We start from the raw sequence: 19,303 nt of genomic DNA, 5'->3' as shown, positions 1-19,303 counted from the left end.
CTCTTTGGCTTTTACTTGGATGTCAAAGATAATGCAAAGGGTTTGAGGCTGATTGTACACTTGAAACCATCATAAACTCTCCAAAGGACATCAAAGATCCTCCAAGAGGGCTTTTCCTAAATACATAGCTGCTGTCATAAAGCTAAATGCCAGGAAATTCATAATAATTAGCAAGGGTGATAGCCCGTGTAGCTGTCACATCGACAACACATCCCAACTTGAATGACCACACCACTTTCTCACCAAGAAAATCAAGGGCCTAAATCATAAAACCTACACTGTCTGTCTCAGAACCTTGTCTCGCTTCTCATTATCACGTGGGCCTAATGATGGGTGATCTCTTCTCATGTACAGAGCCTCAGCAGTCCCCATCCTCTCTAATCCTCTTCACATTTGCAAGTTCCTGGTGGAATAAACACCTGGTCAACAGATGTTAATCTGTTCTGCAGCATAAATAGAACATGCTGGAGAGATAGATATATGTCACAGAGCATACCACTTTGGATAGTTTTCCTGTCCACATAAAGCAAAGTACTTCCCTTGCTGTCCTCAAATAATCTGGATGAATGCATTGGAAACCACAGATTCACAATTGATTTAGCACCTTTGTTTTTTTATGGAAAGGGATAACGTAAATGCTCTTCCTGGTTCTGGGTTATTCATACTTAAATTACATGGCCTAAAAACTTAATGGGAATGCAGGTATGGCTTGTAAACATCCTCTTGGATCAATAGCCTGATAAGTACTTGTGAACCTATTGGGTCTCAACAAGCCAGCTCCATGGCATAGACGGGATAAAACCGTGATTATGGTACATGTGACCCAGGCTGTATTTAGGAGCTAGCAGGGGAGGGTTTGAAATGAGTAACGGTTGCTTGTCTACTCATCCAGGAGGGAGGGAGTCAGTTCTGGCTGGCCATGTTGATGACACCTAGCAAAAATGTAGGTCTAGCAAGCACACACTGCCATTTTGCTGTATTATTTTCTACAGGATGCAGCATGTATAAGAGCAGTCGTGGCTGAGGCAGCAGTAGTGGAGCTCACAGAAGCAATGGGAGGTGTTGCACAAGGGGAGGGTAGTCCACCCTGCAGGACCAGTAAATTTTTACAAGGGAAAGGGCAAAAATATGCATCAAAATCAGGGACAGTTGAGAGGTATGCCTACAAACCATACTACATAGAGTTATAAAGTTGTAGTGACTCTTTGCAGATATATTTGTAGATGTAAATACCAGTTACACATACACACGCATGTGCGTGCGCGCGTGTGTGTGTGTGTGTGTGTGTGTGTGTGTGTATGTATGTATATATATAAATATATATATATATATGTATATATGTATATATATATATATATATATATATATATATATATATGTGTGTGTGTGTGTGTGTGTATATATAGAGAGAGAGAGAGAGAGAGTGAGGGCTGTACTGACTTTGTTTCCTTCTTACTGGCTTCTCAGAAGATGCACAGTGGATTCTATTTAAGGCTTCACCATCTAGAAAACTACTTACTGTACTGCTTTTTGATCATAGCTGTCAGTATATATATATATATATATATATATATATATATATATATATATATATATATATTTCTAATTAAACTTTATTATAGTTAAGAACAGTGACCGGGAAGGGAGAGGAAGAGAATAACGTCAGCCTTTATGGGGTGTGAAAGCGCCACTTAAGCATATTAGGTTGAATATCAATTTGTAATATCACTTATCTCTTAACAGCATTTAATATGCACAGCTACGGACTAACCCCCATGTGTAACGATGCAGTTTTAGAAAATACATTGCCAACTTAACATCAGAGCAAGTCAGTTAAGCCCACAACTAACTTTTGTTTACATAGACTATCAGTTTTAATAAATCTTTTTTTGTGGATAGCTTATCTCTTTCAGCCTAGGATCCATAGTAAAATATGTGTAATTCAGCTTCTGCCAGTAACTAATCCTCTCTGTATCACATAAGTGAATTTTATTTGCATGCCCAAATTATATAGTTACAGACACTATGTAATTGGATTGAAAAGAATGGGACAGCCTATGATAATAATATTCCCCTTAGGCTCTTGAATTGGGTCTCATCAGCTCTGTAAAGATTCACAATAGCTATCCATTCACTGTTCTGTGTCTTGACATCTGAGCAGTGCTGAGTTATAAAAGCTAATGATTCTATGGCTAATTCATTTAACAACAAAGAGAATGGACATCCTTGTTTTTCTGCCACATAAATATTCAGAATTCAATGTATTAGATAAAAATCGGCGACTTGAATCGAGTGTGTACTCCCTTTTTCCCCTTCATGTACTTGGTTTATCCTTTGTGTCCCTGCCACCAAGAAATAAGCAACTCGGGAACAAAACAGTACATCCCAAAGATACTGTTGACTGCTGCAATTTGTTTTACTTTTAAAAGTAAAACTATAGAGAAACTGTTTTTCCCTGTCAAGTACTTGGTTTATCATGTGTGTCCCTGCCCACCAAGAAGTAAGCAACTTGGGAACAAAACAGTACATCCCAAAGATGCTGTCGACTGCTGCAATTATTTTACTTTAAAAGTAAAACTACAGAGAAACTGTGTATGTTAAAACTTTTTTTTCTTTGTACAAAGAGGAGTAGCGCACACTCGATCAGTCCACTGCTGAGCCCTCCCTGCACTCTCTCTCTAGCAAACCCCCCACCCAACGCTCTTCCTGCCTTCCAGTTCTTCAAACTTCCCAGATAATTTATTCACATTATTTTTGGCTGTAAAGTATAAAAATATTCAAGTGCGCAATTACTAATACAGTGAGTGTTGCACTTACCCTGCAGTCATTAGCCTGGGATTTAAGTCATTCATCATTTCTGTAGCTCCTCCCCAACCAAGCTGTCATTTACTACCTACACAAGGCACCATTTCTAAATCGGTGACCTGAATCGAGTGTGTACTCCATGTAAGTTTTACTGCTTAATTTATTGCTGAATCTACTTATTTTCGTAGAATCAAAATCTGTTACTGTTGTATCTGCATACTACGTGCCTCGTGTTAGACTGTGCAAAAGTTTTGTTACATACTGTTCTTGCTTTTACTTGATTTCAACACTGTTACAGCTGATGTTAAATGCTCTTTGTTGTTGCCTGACCCATGGAATGAGTGCCTAGCTAATGCATATACAAACTGTTGGTTATTCTCATCTGTTAGCTGTAATCTTAGCGTTATAGCCTAATCTGTCACTCGTTAACTGCTTTAAACCACTGAAATTGCGGTGGGTGTTATTTAATATTTTTACCATGATAATGCAGCTCAGTAAGCTTCTCTAAAGACATGTTCAGCGTTAGAAACATTTTTTATCTATTTAATTTCTTAGACTTTCAGTGTTACTAGTATTTGTGTTAGATCTTTCAACTGCAGTGTGCGTTTTTCAATATTGTTGCGGCCTTGTTTAATTCTGCTGAAACGAACAACACATAAAGCACACTGCGTGGTTCTGAAGTACGCATTACCTTCAAATCAGCATAGCATTAGCACTGTAATACTGTTACCTCATGTTTTGCTATTCTGCTGTCTATTAACTCTATTTTCCTACCTACCTGCTCTGTAATGCAAATAGCTTAACTCTATTCCTCTTCTCTCCATCACAGTTTTCCCCTTCAAGTACTTAGTTTGTCCTGTGTGTCCCTGCCCACCAAGAAATAAGCATCTCAGGAACAAAACAGTACATCCCAAAGATACTGTCGACTGCTACAGTTTGTTTTACTTTTAAAAGTAAAACAACAGAGAAACTGTGCATGTTAAAACTTTTTTTTCTTTGTACAAAGAGGAGTAGTACACACTCGATCAGGCCAACGCTAAGCCCTCCCTGCACTCTCTCTAGCAAACCCCCACCCAGCACTCTTCCTGCTTTCCAGTTCTTCAAACTTCCAAGCCAATTTATTCACAGTATTTTCGGCTATAAAGTATAAAAATATTCAAGTGCACAATTACTAATACAGTGAGTGTTATACTTACCCTGGAATCATTAGTCTGGGGTCCTTGGCCCCCTTCTCTTTTCCCTTTTCACAAACAACCTGCACACTGCCACCAAACATGCCTCCCTCATACAGCATGCCGATGACGCCACCCTCATCTGCTCAGTCCCAACACTAACAGAACTCAACAGATCACACAAAAATCTTGTTCTTCCATTGAAAGCTGGCTGTTTAATGCTCAGCTCCTCCTCAACCCAAACAAGGCCAAACTTATATTCCAACCCACCAAATCCACCACAAACACCTCTCATTTCAATATCCAGGCCAAGGATAATGTCTCCGTATCACCAACAGCCGACACCAAACTACTTGGTGTACAGACAGACAGACAACAATCTCAAATTTAACACCCACATATCTCTAACAATAAAAAAGTTCACCAAAAACTCGGTGCCCTATACAGAAAACGCCATTACCTCACCAAACCAGCTAGAATTTCTATTTGCCAATTCCCAGCTAATATCCACCCTACTCTGTGCATCACCCATACTTACCCTTAGACAGTCTGACGTAAACAAACTCGAAGCCTGCTACAATAAAATCGCAAAATTTGCCACCTGCGCCACCTACCCCAACCACCACCATCTCTCCCTTAGAGACATACACTGGCTCGAGGTCCCTCAACTTCTACACCTAACCCAACTCACCTTTGCTCATAAACTTAAGCACCCTCTCAGAACCCCAGCACTTCGCACACTCCTCCAACCTCACCATTCCTCCAGACCCCTATGCTCCTGCAGTAAAAATCTGCTCCAAGTCACCAAAGACAAAAACTCAGCAGGGGAAGCACTGTTCTCCTGTGCCATATTCAAGCTTTGGAACAACCTTCCAACCACCCTTATTACCCTCCCTAGCCATATTTTCAAGTCTGCTCTTAAGTCACATCTAAAATCTCACTGGCTCTGTCCTTGCCTAAAAAACAGACTAAATCCAGAATTATTATTACTAATTACTTCTTTGATCATAACTGTAGCCGTTAGATAAATTGTATTTCTAGGCATTTGCTTAGTATTTTTGTATCTGTTGAGTGTATATGTGTTTACTTATACTTTAGCAAATGTTCCTTTGTACTTAGTCATGTCAACAAATGTTCTTTTGTACTTAGTCATGTCAATGTCATCACTGCTGTAAAATGATCTTGTCTAGTCTGTATACCATGCATCAGCATGCAACTTTTCTGTGGAGCTTTTCTCCCCTGGCCTCCACTGAAAAAGGACTTGTGTCCAGTCGGACTTTCCCAGTAAACAAATATAAATAAATAAATAAAAATAAATAAAAGAACCCACCCTAGAGTGTCACTTTAAACTTTTCAGCGAATTCAAACTTAAGTATCATTCTAAAGAGACTCAGACAAGCTAATGTGGTGAAAGTTTGTGACAGGTATATCTTATCGGGTTCTGAATTTAGGATTTATTAATTTATTGAGTAGTTTTCTAAATCTGCGGTAGTTTAGTTGTATTATTCTTTATGCATAAGGTTGCCAAGTAGCCCTTCACTGTGGGTTTCCTGTTGAATGATTCATTGATTCATTCCTAATTTCACCAGATTTCTGCTGCACATAGTTTATGTGGATTATTCATTGAGGTCGTGAAGACTGATGCATGTATATCTCCTACCTACCGCAGATTGGCCATACAAGACTACATGTGTAATACCTCCAGTCACTATGGCTGATTATTTTCCAGGTTGTGAAGTTACCACTTTTTGACCAGCAGAGCCGTAGGGCTAGGTCCTACAGGGCTGCACAAAAAAAACCTTGAATACATCTATATGTATATATATATATATATATATATATATATATATGTATAGATATAGACATATATATATATATATATATATATATCAAGGCAAAAACCTGGGATTTGCCCCCCTCCCCACTGTTGTGCGACCGTGGAGTTGTTATATATCATTTTGATTGAGTTTTCAGAAACTCGAACTTCATATGGTCAAGACCATATGGACAAGTTTTTGAAAGTTCAAAGCTTTCGAGTGGAGATTGCGATACAGGGAGGATTGGGAAATTTACCCTTTTCTTCATTGTAGTGTGATTTTGGAGTTGGTACATATAATTTGCAGGGGGTGTGGGGGGCATAGCCCCTCACAGAAGGGAGTGCAGTAGATTTTTATTTTCATTTATTTATTTATGTATTTATTTTGATGTTTGAATTTTCGAAAACTCAATCATATGGTCTCTTCTGTGTTTTTTTTTTTTTTTTGAGAGTTTTTGAAAAATCGATCATCTGACATAGATCCATATATAAATTCTCCTTTCATGTCTTTGTTCAGAATGACAGCATGAGTAGTATTGCCTCATAGTCATAATATGAATTTACCTAGCTCTTTTTGATTTTGAATGTCAGGAGTTTGCTAAATTTTTTTTTAAAATGAACTCAAAATGTTTTTAAACTTTTAAAACTTGAGCAAATAGTTTTTTTTGGCGAATACATGATGTTAAGTTGTCTAGCTCGCCTTCATTCTTGCTGGTTGGTTTCGGAGCTGATCCGACTCGGCCATCTTCTAAAGCTCGAGAGCTACAAACTGGCTCGAGGCCTCCCCATATCCCATGATGCCTGTCGCTAGATACCCAGATCCCGTTTGCCACTTCTGCTGCGAGGTTGCTGTACTGGCTCAGGTCGTATAAAACTTCTTTATTGTCTTTTTTCTGTCACAATTTAGTGAATATTTAGAGTAGAATTATCGTTTAGTTATTTCCCTTATATTGTATAAGTTTTTGTAGCTGAATCCTTGTCTTTTCTCTTCAGAAACTCGTTTTACTTAGAGAGTTTCCCCTCCCCCTTCTACTTCTCCCTTTTTCCTCTAAGGTTTTTGTTTAAGTTAGAGGATAACCTTATCTCTAGGTGTCCGTTTGAGTTAGAGGATAACCTTTTTCTTCTCTATCTATTTCTTTAAAAAATATATATATATATTTTCTTATTATCACTGTTAGTTAGTTTGGCTATACTTATTACAGTTGTTAGTGTACTGTCGGTTCTGGTAACTTGTAGTGTATTGTTGTTGTGTTAGTACCTTAACCTTTGTGTGAGTGTGTTTTTCCTTTGGGCTTGCCTGTCAATATGTCTAAGGATCCTAAGCCGTCCGGATTCAAGAAGTGTGACTCATGCTGTCAGAAGATGTCTCTGACAGATGGTCACACTTCTTGTGTTTATTGTCTGGGCGCCATGCACATGCAGGACTCTTGCTCCATTTGCCATGCGTTCAGTCCAAGAGTCCTGCAGGAGCGCAAAAATAAATTGATCCTTAGAGGTTTACTTAAACCTCAAGATTCACCGGCTAAGGCTCAGCCTGTGAAATCTTCCAGGGCACCTAAACCGTCGGCTCCCATTTCAGAGCCGTCGTTGGGTGAATCTGTACCTTCCATTTCGACTCCGGCTGGAACCAATGCTCCTCCCTCCCAGTCGGCTCCGATACGCTCTTCAGAGCCTTCTGAGAGTCGAAAAAGGTCCAGGTCTCCTTCTCTGGAGTCGATACGCTCGGCTCCAAGATCACCTCTGCTCCAATCGGAGCATAGTCATCGCTCATCCCACTCTTCTCGGTCCTCAAGACTTTCGGACTATGACTTGGAAAGAGTGGTCAGCAGACTGCTAAAATCGCAGGCCCTGGCTAAAATGTTGTCCAGCCCCCCTCACCAGGGTTCGGCTCCATCCACGTCTGCAGATATTCCTCCTCCGACTCACCCTTTGAGCTCAGAGCCAGAGTTCATGGGGGTTCGAGTCGTGGAACCGTCGGCTCCAATACCTGCTCCTTCGGTTCCGTTGTTGGCTCTGATCACTTCCATGGTTCCTTCCTTGGAGGGATCTGGGTGCCAGGACTCCCTTGTCGGCTCCAAGGAGGCGAGTGGCATCGGACCCTTGTCCGACCCTGCTCTCCCCCTCGGAGCCTCTGCTCAAGTGAGTTTGGCTCCCACATCGGCCTCGGAGCCTTCCCCCTCGGTGCGGAGGGGGATTCTGATTTCTTCTGAACCGGATCTCTCTCTCCGTTCTGATCAGGATGCCTTTGAGGTGATAAGGACTGTTCTGGCCCCTGAGTCAGTGCCACGATCGACCCCCTTGGCTCCTCTCCCTATGGTGCCTGCGTCAGCCTCTGCCTCTCTTCCAGACCCCAAGCATGGGGATCCAGCGCCCCAGGACACCCCTTTGGGTGTATCTTCCTCTTCCGAGGCCTCCCCTGATCATTCAGAGGAGCCACCTTTTAAGAGGAAATGCAAGAGGAAGCATGTTAACTCCCCTGAGTCTGTCACATCAGGTACCGACTTAGAGGATTCGGAAGGGTCCCCGGGGTCCCCCTCTGAAGATGTCTCCTTCTCAGACATCCTTGAGATGCTTAGACAGAGGGGGAACTGGACTGCCCTAAGCCCTTCCGAGGATGAGTCGGTATTCCTGGATGCGTTTGGATCCCGACCTTCCACTTCCTCGGTGTCTCTACCTTTCGACCCACTGATGTCTGTGGTGGCTCGGAAGGTGTGGTCAGCTCCAGACACAGTGGAACTGACCCCAAGAAGACCAGCAAAATTCATTACTGCACCACAGGACAAGCAATTTTTGACAAAAGGTGTCCCCATTGATGCCATGGTGGTAGCGGCGGCCACAAAGAAGGAGTTGGCTGAAACTTCTTCATCTGTTCATCCCCCTAACAAGGAGTGTAGGACGATGGACAGATATGGGAAGCGGATGTTTTCTTCAGCGACTTTTACCATGAAGTCTCTTGAATTACTTGTGCAACTTTACCCGGCTACAGAGGGATCTCCTTAAAGAGCTTGGAGATACCCTTCAAGATCCATCAGCTGAGGGGGCCCAGGCCAAGTTTGCCTCCCAGCTAGCGACTCTTAATTCAGTGGTTAACTCCTCCATGAGGTTCATTTCTTATGCAGCCGATGGGGCGAGTAGAGCTGCAGGCACAAGCGTTGCTCTGAGGAGACACGCTTGGATGCGGCTTTGTAACTTTGCGGAACCTTTCAGAGCATCTTTCACCAACACCCCCTTTGATGGTTCCTCTCTCTTTGGATCTCAGGTGAAGGACACCCTTACCAGGTGTGAGCAGGAAGGCAAGACTTTCTCTGCTGTAGGGGTCCATTTTTCCACTCCTTCCAGACCATACCCCAAGGGTCAGAAGAGTGGAAAGATGTGGTTCCGGAAATCCCAGGGAGCCTTGCCTGACACACGTGGTGAGTTTCCCTCCAGGGGCAGAGGAGGGAACAATAACAGACGCCGCCCTCGTGGTAGAGGGGGTACGCAAAATCAGGGCAGCAGAGAATCTTTCTCTGACAAGCCCTTCCAGCATCCCTGAAGGGTTGGCCGGCTGTCCACCTCTGGAGGCAGTCGGGGGGAGATTATCGCTGTACCCAAGAGCCTGGTAAGACATTACACAAGACAAATGGGTACAGTCTGTTATATCCGGAGGTTACAAAATTCCCTTCCTTCGCGCACCATTCTTGCCGAACAAGTCCTTTCCAGATATTCCACCCAATCTAAGGGATCAAGCAGTTCTGGAAGTTGCAAAACTGCTAAGAAAAAGGCCATCCGGCAAGTCCCAGCAGACCAGCAAGGATCCAGAATTTACTCAAGGTTCTTTTTGGTACCAAAAAAGATAGGGGACTGGAGACCCATTTTGGATCTCAGCAGACTAAACAGGTCTTTACAAAGAACCAAGTTTCGGATGGTCATGCTACAGTCCATTTTACCCTTCCTGGGTAAGGACAATTGGATGTGTTCCATAGATCTTCAGGATGCGTACTACCACATCAAAATGGACGGGCACTCCAGAAGATTCCTGCGCTTCCGGCTGGGAGCCAGCCATTATCAGTTCAGAGCTCTGCCCTTTGGTCTCACCACAGCCCCCAGGGTGTTCAACAAATGTATGGCAGTAGTTACCGCTCATCTGAGATGGCAAGGATTCCAGGTGTTTCCGTATCTAGACGACTGGCTCCTCACTGCTACCACCAGGCATCATCTTCTGCAAGCCAGAGACTATACCATACAGACGTGTTTCAGACTAGGTATCACTATAAATTTAGAAAAATCTGCTTTGTCGCCTTGTCAGTCTATCACCTTTATAGGCGCAAACTTAAATACAAAAGACAGGTCAGCCAGCCTTCCACCAGACAGCGTGTTAGTCATTCTGCAGCATGTCCAGATCTTGTTAGGTTGCAAGAGAATTCAAGCCAGGTTCATACTTTAAACCCTGGGTCTCATGGCAGCGGCAATCATACTCGTCCCTCTGGCCCGTTTCCACATGAGGATTCTCCAATGGCTCCTTTTCACCCAGTGGTCCTTTCAGCAGCTTCCCATGTCTCACATGATTATCATTACAGAAGCATGCAAAAAGCACCTTGCGTGGTGGATGGTCTCCCCATCAGTACCCCTGGGCAGACCATTTGTACTTCCCCCTCCAGTTGCTACGGTAACCATGGACGCCTCCCTGATCAGGTTGGGGGGGGCATTATCAGGGCACAACAGTCCAAGGCACTTGGCAACCTCAGAAGTACCGTCTGCACATAAACGTCTTGGAGATGAGAGCCATGCTTTTAGCATTGCAAGCTCTTCAGGACTTTCTTCCTACCGGGACAGATGCAGTTCAAACGGACAATATGTCAGTTGTATGGTACAGCAACAAGCAGGGCGGAACCAGGTCCTACCCCCTATGTCGAGAAGCACTCAGACTCTGGCAGTGGGCGATCTCTTCCCAATGGTTTCTGACTGCAATGCATATCCCTGGGAAATCCAACGTCATAGCAGACAGGCTGAGCAGAGCTATTCTGATGCCTCACGAGTGGTCTCTGAATCAAGTAGTGGCGGACCAAATCTTCCGCAAATGGGGGCAACCTTGCTGCGACCTCTTTGCCACCCCTTTCAACAGCAAGTGCAGCAACTTCTTCTCTCTCCTTCCACACCCAGAGTATTCCCCCAGAGACGCTGTAGTCCACGATTGGTCTCAGGGACTTCTATATGCATTTCCCCCGTTTCCTTTAATTCCCAAGCTGATACAGAAAGCTACCGTATTAGGTTACAAAATGATCCTCATTGCCCCGTACTGGCTTCGACAAATATGGTTTCCGTTCCTGCATCATTACCTTATCAAGCAGCCTTAGACTCTGGAACCAATTTCAGAGCTTCTGATCCATCAATCGGGCGGGCTGCATCACTCCCTACAATCTCTCAAGCTCACAGCTTGGTTGCCCCACTTCCAACCCTAGCCAGGCTTCCGGATATCTCCCAATCAGTGCGTGAAATCATTTTATCATCACACAAGTCTACCACTAGAAAAACTTATGCTAGTAAATGGAAACGTTTTTCTTCCTGGGTAGAGGCTAAGAATATAGATCCTTTTTCAGCCCCTGTTCACCACATCTTGAATTCCTTGTGGAGCTTTTTCATGCTGGCTCTGCTTCGGCTACAATTAGAGTGCAGTTAGCCGCAATTTCAAATTTTCACATTGGCCTTTCGGAAAGTAGTATAATGTCTCATAAGCTTTGTAAGGCCTTCCTCAAAGGAACCACTCTGCTCAGGCCCCGGTTAGAGATCCTCCACCCCTGTGGGATCTGAATTTGATTCTAGCCTCTCTAATTTTGCCCCCCTTCGAACGGCAGCTTCCTGTTCGTTGAAGTTTTTATTGTGGAAAACACTTTTTCTGGTAGCGATCACTTCAGCCAGATGAGTTTCCGAGCTGCAGGCTCTTTGTACATGTCCCCCCTACCTAGTGTTCCACAAAGACAGGGTTGCTCTTAGGACTAATCCATCTTTCCTTCCTATGGTCTTTTCTGAGAACAACTTGAATCAGTCCATTGACCTTCCTGTATTTTTTCCCAAACATTCCAACAGGGCGGAATATAAGTTACATCAGTTAGATGTTCACAGACAACTGCATTTTTATTTGCACAGGACTAAGGCCTTCAGAAAATCGGATCAGCTTTTCCTCTCTTATGCAGAGGGCAAACAAGGTATACCAGTATCAAAACTTTATCCAGGTGGCTGACTTCTATCATTACTTTTATCTATCAGCTGAGGAATAAACAACCGCCTGTTAAACTAAAAGGGCACTCCACCAGAGCATTAGCCACTTCGGTTGCTTTTCAGGCTAGGTTGCCCATGGAATCTATTTGTGCAGCAGCTACGTGGGCAAGCCCTCATACTTTCATCTCGCATTATAAGTTGGACGTGATTTCCAGGAGCAGAGCTGATTTTGGTTCCACTGTTCTGAAGAGTCTGTTCCATTGAGCCACCCAGGATATTAGGTGCTAGGGACGCTGTACTAACTAGCAAGAACGAAGGCAAGATAGACAACTTAACATAAAGAAGTTGTGTGTCTACATCTCGCCTTCTTTCTTGCGTCCCCCCCCCCCCCCTATCCTACTAGACCGAGAAGAGTTTTCTCTATAATATTGCTCAGGCTGAGCCTTCTCTGGCTATCCCACTCTACCTAGTGGTATTTATAGTTGGGCTTATGTATGATAAGGATAGGATTCCTTAATTATTTTGTCTGCTGTTAGTCTTACCAAACGAGATCTGGGTATCTAGTGACAGGCATCATGGGATATGGGGAGGCCTCGAGCCAGTTTGTAGCTCTCGAGTTTTAGAAGATGGCCGAGTCGGAGCTGAGGATCGGCTCCGAACCCAACCAGCAAGAAAATAGGTGAGAGGAGACAACTAACATGGAACATTATGGTAGGTACATAACTTCTTTTTTTACCCTAACTCTAGTAGTAGTAGTATTACAAGAGAGTGATTGCAAAGATAGTAATGAACTGGAAAGGAAGTGGAAAAATGTATAACTTTCTAGTCAACTTAAAATTAATTGCTTTTTTGCAGTTGGGGGAAGAACATTTGTAGTGGAAGCTCTTTCCTTTTTCTAAAAGAAAAAAAATGATGCGTTACAACTTAAATGAGTTTTGAATTTGCCCGATAATTTTTACATTTTCAGCTCATTTACACTGTAACTTGGAGGTTTCCAAGAGATATTTTTGTTGTCAGTGGTTAATTGAGTAGCACACTCATTTTTATCCTAAAAGATCAGAAGGCTGGGTTCAGTTCACTCAACAGGTGCTTAGAGTCATACTCTGGAGGTGCTGTACTTTGGATGAGACTTCAAAGCAAGGTCCATCAGCTTTAATTGGTGATATCTCTTATGGATGTAAAAGATCCAATGGCACTTATCAAAGATGTTGTAGAAAAACTTTTTTCATTTTATTTGTAAATCAAAAGTCGTTCTGTACTGTGCTAACCATTATGAAATGTTAAACCAAGGTGCCGTCTGTTTGAGTTGGTGGCAGCTCAGGTAGATGTAGAATAACTCATTATTTTTTGAAGAAAGGGTGGATTTCCCCAATGTCCAGGTCAAATTTCCAATAGTCAGTGTGAACACTGCTCATGTTTCCCCTGAGAATAGGTCACAGGCTTAAAAGAACTAACCCTGTCAACAAAAACATGAAATAAGTAAGTAAAGGGAAAGTTCTTACTAGCGTTAATGTTTTGGAGAGGGATTATAATGTCTAATCAAAAGCTCAGTCATTGGTTAAAGCCACTCTTCCCTAATGTGGATCAGGCAGATCCATCTGTTTAGAAATTGAGTTCTTTAATTTCTTTAATTTGTTGAAATAAGACTCCTCTATATATAACATCAGGGTGAAACATCTTAACAAATGGATGGGTCAGGTAGTATACTGAGTGACATCAAAGTCTGTGTTTTAATTGGCCTTTGGGTCATATGCAGTACTGCAAGTTATGAACTTCTTCCAGGCAGGCAGAAGTAAGAAGTTCAGTTTTACAGATGGAAGCCCTTTGACCACTTTTCTTCTTTCAGGTGTCAGAGATTTAAGCCTTATGGGACTGAGACACATTTCTGTTACTAATGGAAGGAATGGAGCATCCAAAAGCCCAGAGTTTTTTTCAGGACATCCATTTCCTCAGGGTCATATAAGATGCGCTGTATAAATCATTGGGTCTCCCTACTCATCTGGAGCAGGAAATACTCCCCTCCACCTCAATGCTCTTCATTGCTGTTTTTCAGTTGGAAAGTGATAGTGGGGCAGATTTGAAAACTTCTCATCTAAATAGGAAGATATTTCAATTCGATCAGTGATTAAGGTTAAGGAGCATGTAGGGCAGAAGGTACAAAATAGTGTTTTGACAAAGTCAACAGCTCATCCCATTTTGAAGATGTCAGTATCTTTTTTAATCCAGAGCAATGCCTGTTTTAAGAAAATATTAGGGGAAATGCTATAGAAAAGGTTATGTTTCCTCCCTGCTTGTCAGGCTGTTCCAGGGTCTTCTTCATCCTCATAAGAGAATTAGTGGAAGTCAGTCTTGCATTTCTCCAAGCTAAACAGGCATCTAATAGTAAACCACTCAGAATGATAACTTTTCAGACCATGTTGCTTCTGCTTTCTTCAGGACCAAGAATGGTTATGTTGAACTTTAAAGGAGTCTTATTGACATTGCACTCAGTCCCCACTTATGCTTTCACAGCTATCAAGTGGAGCATCCGAATTTTCTGTTTGCAGTTCTTCATTTTGCTCTAATTACAGTTCCAAGGGAGGTTCTCTGTGCCTTGTATAGCATTTAGAGCTCTTAGGCTGAGGTGCACCTACATTAATTCTTATCTAGAGATCACCTAGGTTCAGTTACAGTCAAAAGATCATTTATAAGACCATTTAAAACTGTGTAAGTTCCATAGGGCTGAAAGTGAATGTCAAGATTAGATCAGTTACCCTCTCAGTAAATAAAATGTTTCTAGGAGTCTTTGAACTTATCCTGGAGAAACTTTCTCACCCCAGAGATGACGTATAAGATGGTATGTGTGTTCCAGTGAACTGTGTCTCCTCACAGTTGTTGAACTTATTTCAGTGCTTTGGATCACTTCAAGTCAGTATTGCCGTGGTACAGAATGCCAGGCTTCACATAAGAAAAAAAATCAGCATTACCTGAGTATTCTGTGGGATCCACTCATGGGATCACTTGGATGCAGACTTTCTGCAGATACTAGAACCTGTCAGAGAATTAAACTGGTGAACAGTGTCAGATTAGGCAAATTTAGTTAAGGCTTTTCCCATCTCTCCATATCTGGTTCGTACTACAGATGCATCAGAATTTGGAGGAAAAGAAAGTCACAACTGTCTTCTTTTCAGGACGTCTGGTCCCCATTTTAAGCAAAATTGCACATACAGCTGAAGATGTTTGCCTAGTGATGAAAAATACATGGGAGGACAAGATCATACGTGTTATGTGGGAAGGCACTGCAGCTGTGCTTGTTAGTCATATATCTAAATCTGGATCTGTTGTATTATCAAACACTCAGAAGAGCAAACGGCAATATATTGAGACAAAAAGCTTGAATCCTCTTTAATATTGACAAGAACAGGACATCTGTTGTGTGGATTGTGGCATAGTGGGGATCAGGGTATTGCTCCTTTCCCCAAAGTGGTGAGATCAAGTTAGTTTATATAATTAGTAGGGGATACGAGGTGGTGCTGGGGGCCCCTGCAAAAGCAGATGTTTAGTGACTTGTGGTCTGCTTTGATATTCTGGATGTTTGAGCTTTTTGGCTCAGTATTCTGCCATTTGCTCATTTGAGCATTCAATAATATGATAGGATCCCTAAATCTATAGCTGACAGCTTTGTCATTGATGGGGGAAAACTATCAGGCTAGTTATGGTGGACTTTCAATCATGACTGTAGTTGATAACTTAGCCTAAAATTATTTTCTTTCCCTCTTCTGTATTAGAAGCTCTAGAGTTGGACAGCTTTGCCTCTGAAAGGAATGCATAGTTTCCAGGTATATTCATCCAGACACAAAATGCCCTATTAAGAAGATAACAGGGAGGGAGCTGCTTCAATGACATAGATAGATGAATCCCTGACTATGGCCCGGTTGTCTGTTGTTTGATTAGTCTCTCATTTGACTGACAGAGCAGTAGAAAGGGATGGGCATGACGGTCCTGGGTGGGAGTATGCTCATTGATGATACTTCCTTAGGGGTGGTGTGGTCCAAAGAGGGAAGTTACCTTTGGATATAATCTTGTGAGTGATGTAGGAAAGAGAGTGAGTAGGGCATATAAAGAAAAAACCCTAGGACAGATGCAGAGACAACTGAGCCCCAAGGATACCTTTAGGATCCATGACCAGTCCCAATGGTTTTAAGAGATAAGCTGAAGACCTGTCCTAAGGGGGACCAAAAAATGACAGGGATATCTGTTCTGTGCATTTCGTCTGCTTCTGAAGCAGGAGTGGATAAGTTGTCATACTGGTAGCCATGAGGGTTGCTTGTGCCCTTACAAAAATACCCGGGCAAGTTAAGCCATGTTGCGTGGTCATAACCTCACTGTCTGTATGGGGGGATGACCTACTTAAACTACTGCAAAGACCCACTACACCTTACCCACTGGAGAGTGCATATGAGCGCACACTTCCACACACTCACTTATGTAGACTGCTGCCAGGCAGTGATTGGCTGAGCTGAAATCTCACACCAGGGATGCTCTTTGCAATTATGGCCTTTCTCTAAGGGATTGTAGAAGTTTGTATCTCTTCTATGCACCCTTCCCCTCTCCCCGAGGGACATGCCATTCCCTCAAGTTTCCAAACCACTAATCAAACCCTCTATGCCACTGGTACTGTTTTGGATTCAGTTACTCCTGTTATCTTTTTTTTTTTACCAATACAATTGTGTCTTTTACTCCTTTTGAAGAATGCCATTCCAGTTCCAGTGACTTCCTCTGTGGTAGCAGGAGTTAAGGTTACTGTATCCTGCCTGTGTGTTATTAATGTCACAGCATGGAAGCTGATACTTTGATCTGTTTTTTGCCAGGTTGTCTGTGTTCTACTGCAGGCTAGGAAGCTCACTGTCAGAAAGTATTAATTGTTTAAATAGAAGGGATGCATCTTTTGGTACCTTGCCTTAACTTGTTTATGCCTCCCTGGTAGGACTTTGCTTTCTTTTCCCTACTAGTTACATTAGGATTGTTTCTATTTTGTATGCATTGGTACACTTATAACATCTATATGTGGCATGTTTGTAGAGAATTTGCTAAGGTGATGAGGTGACCCTAAACCTGTTGAACTGCTGCATGTATGTAAGTGTTTGATTGTGTTAGTGGCTGTTAAAATGCACAGTGCAGCCTTTCCATTCAGTTAGGAATCTACAGTGAAGAACATAGTTAGAAAGTCATGTTCTGTTTGGTGGTTGTTTTTGAGGACACCGACCTTTTGATCACTCTTGTAAGCCATCTGAAGGCTCTAATACCATTGCATATGCGGTAAATGCTGCTGACTGTTTCTGGGCCTGTGGCTCATTGACCTTCCCTAAAGCAGAGTTCTGTTTCGTATTGCAGTCTGAGACTGGTCAGTCAAGTTATTAAAGGAGGGATTCTGCTGCTTGTGGAATTTAGGGCTGCTTGACTATCCCACTTACGTGTGTCTCTCCCCATAAACTTAGTAGCTACCACATGCTAGAAAATATAAATGGTCTTAAACATCAGTTGTTACGATGAACATCTTACAAAGCTATACTTTCCTTCCAAGACCTGTTTTAAACTCCTCTTCATGTTTTTTTTTTCTTTCTGTTGGTTAACATGTATGTTAGGTAGCTGAAATCTATTAAATGTAAAGCAATTAAAATAAAGACAAGTGTATAGAAAAATAAACTAATGAATGCCTTCTTTACAGAATCGGAGCAAATAAAATTACAAGTGAAGGTGGGAAGATACTTGCTCAAGCAATTCAGAAAAGCAGAACAATTTTTGACGTTGGGTAAGAATCACGTGTACAAACAACTTAGTTATTTAATTGCTGTTGTGGTAACACTGTATGCATTATAACAGAGCTTAAAATTATATGCAGGTAGTCCCCGGGTTAAGGAAGAGATCCGTTGTTTAGTCTGTCCTTAAGTCAAATTTATAACCAAGTAGAAAGCACCACAGTCGAGCTGGATATAGGCAACAGTTTATTCATTTCCAAACACCGAACACAGTACAAAGTACGAACAAAGTACAAGTAACGTTTTTGTCATCAACTTCATCTGATGAAGTTGGTGACGAAAATGTTACTTGTACTTTTACAGCATTAAGTGTGGGTCTTTTCACTTTGTGTTCGGTGTTTGGAACGGAATAAACTGTTGCCTATATCCAGCTCGACTGTGGTGCTTTCTACTTGGTTATAAGTTTATTTTAGCACCATTTTATCCTTTTGTGGTGTTTCTTAAGACAAATTTGTGTACAAGTCGAAACACGTACATATATTTATTAAAATCGTCCATATTTTTGGCTTTGTCCAGATTTCTTGCTCTAAGAGGTTGAGAGATGTGACACACACACACACACACACACACACACACACACACACACACACACACACACACACACACACACACACACACACACACATACACAACTCTACTTTACCTATTCTATACCTAACCCCCTCCCCTTATGCAACCACACACCTCTTAACTGCTGCCAAGGGATCGCTCACTTTCTCTCACTATTCAGATCTCTCACACACCCAGTCACTTCCTCATTCATACCTGCATTCACTTACACATTGCTCTCATTTTTATGATCTCTCACACACACAGTCACTTCTTCATTCTACCTGCATTCACTCACACCTCGCTCTTACTGTCACGATCTCTGACATATAGTCACTTCCTCATTCATACCTTCATTCACTCACACATCGCTCTCACTCTCCCGATCCTTCATACACTGTTTTGGAATCTGATGTTATGTCCTCTTTTCTTTATTATTTTCAAAAAATCTGAATTCTGTGCTCTCATATTCGTGCTTATAATAACCCTTTTTATTGCTTATCCTTTTGCACTACACTTGAACTTCTTGACTTTCCATTGTTGACCATGGGGAGTTATATAGCATCTACCTCTTTGAGAAAGTTTATATCTCACCGTGCATGATTTTTGTACATTTCAACCTCTTTTTTCAGTATCACCCCATCAGCTCCTTGTCTAGTTTGTTATGCTGCTCATCACTCAATTTTTCACATCTAATCTTTGGCTTAAATACCTAATTTCCTCTTAAGTTTATATCACATGATAGAACTGATATAGACTAATAGTTATTATACTGATGGCAGTTCCTATGTTTACTGTGCTTATACTCTTGTGTTTGGGTTTTGACATTCTCCATCATTTTCTTCATATTGACACTGTTACTTTTTACTCTTTTTAACAGCTGCTGTATACTTCAGTTTGGTCGTTGATATTTTATATTCTTTTGGAAATGGAAGTAATACTCATCTTGGTGTATACTTCATTAT

The 19,303-nt window shown here is 42.0% G+C and overlaps 1 protein-coding gene across 4 annotated transcripts in view; it reads left to right on the top strand.

The window, feature by feature from the left end:
• The window catches only part of NOD1 (nucleotide binding oligomerization domain containing 1), an 849,510-nt gene that overhangs the window by 525,896 nt on the left and 304,311 nt on the right, over positions 1 to 19,303 (top strand). For all 4 annotated transcript variants that reach the window (XM_044065019.1, XM_044065017.1, XM_044065018.1 and 1 more), the window contains exon 7: positions 17,699 to 17,782. In XM_044065019.1, the coding sequence (XP_043920954.1) occupies positions 17,699 to 17,782 (84 nt within the window). The remainder of the gene's footprint in view (positions 1 to 17,698; positions 17,783 to 19,303) is intronic.

Source organism: Protopterus annectens, chromosome 3.part0, assembly GCF_019279795.1.
Source record: "Protopterus annectens isolate FY-2018-M chromosome 3.part0, PAN1.0, whole genome shotgun sequence".
In the NCBI taxonomy this organism is placed as follows: Eukaryota; Metazoa; Chordata; order Ceratodontiformes; family Protopteridae; genus Protopterus; species Protopterus annectens.
This window is presented reverse-complemented; position numbering and strand designations above follow the sequence as displayed.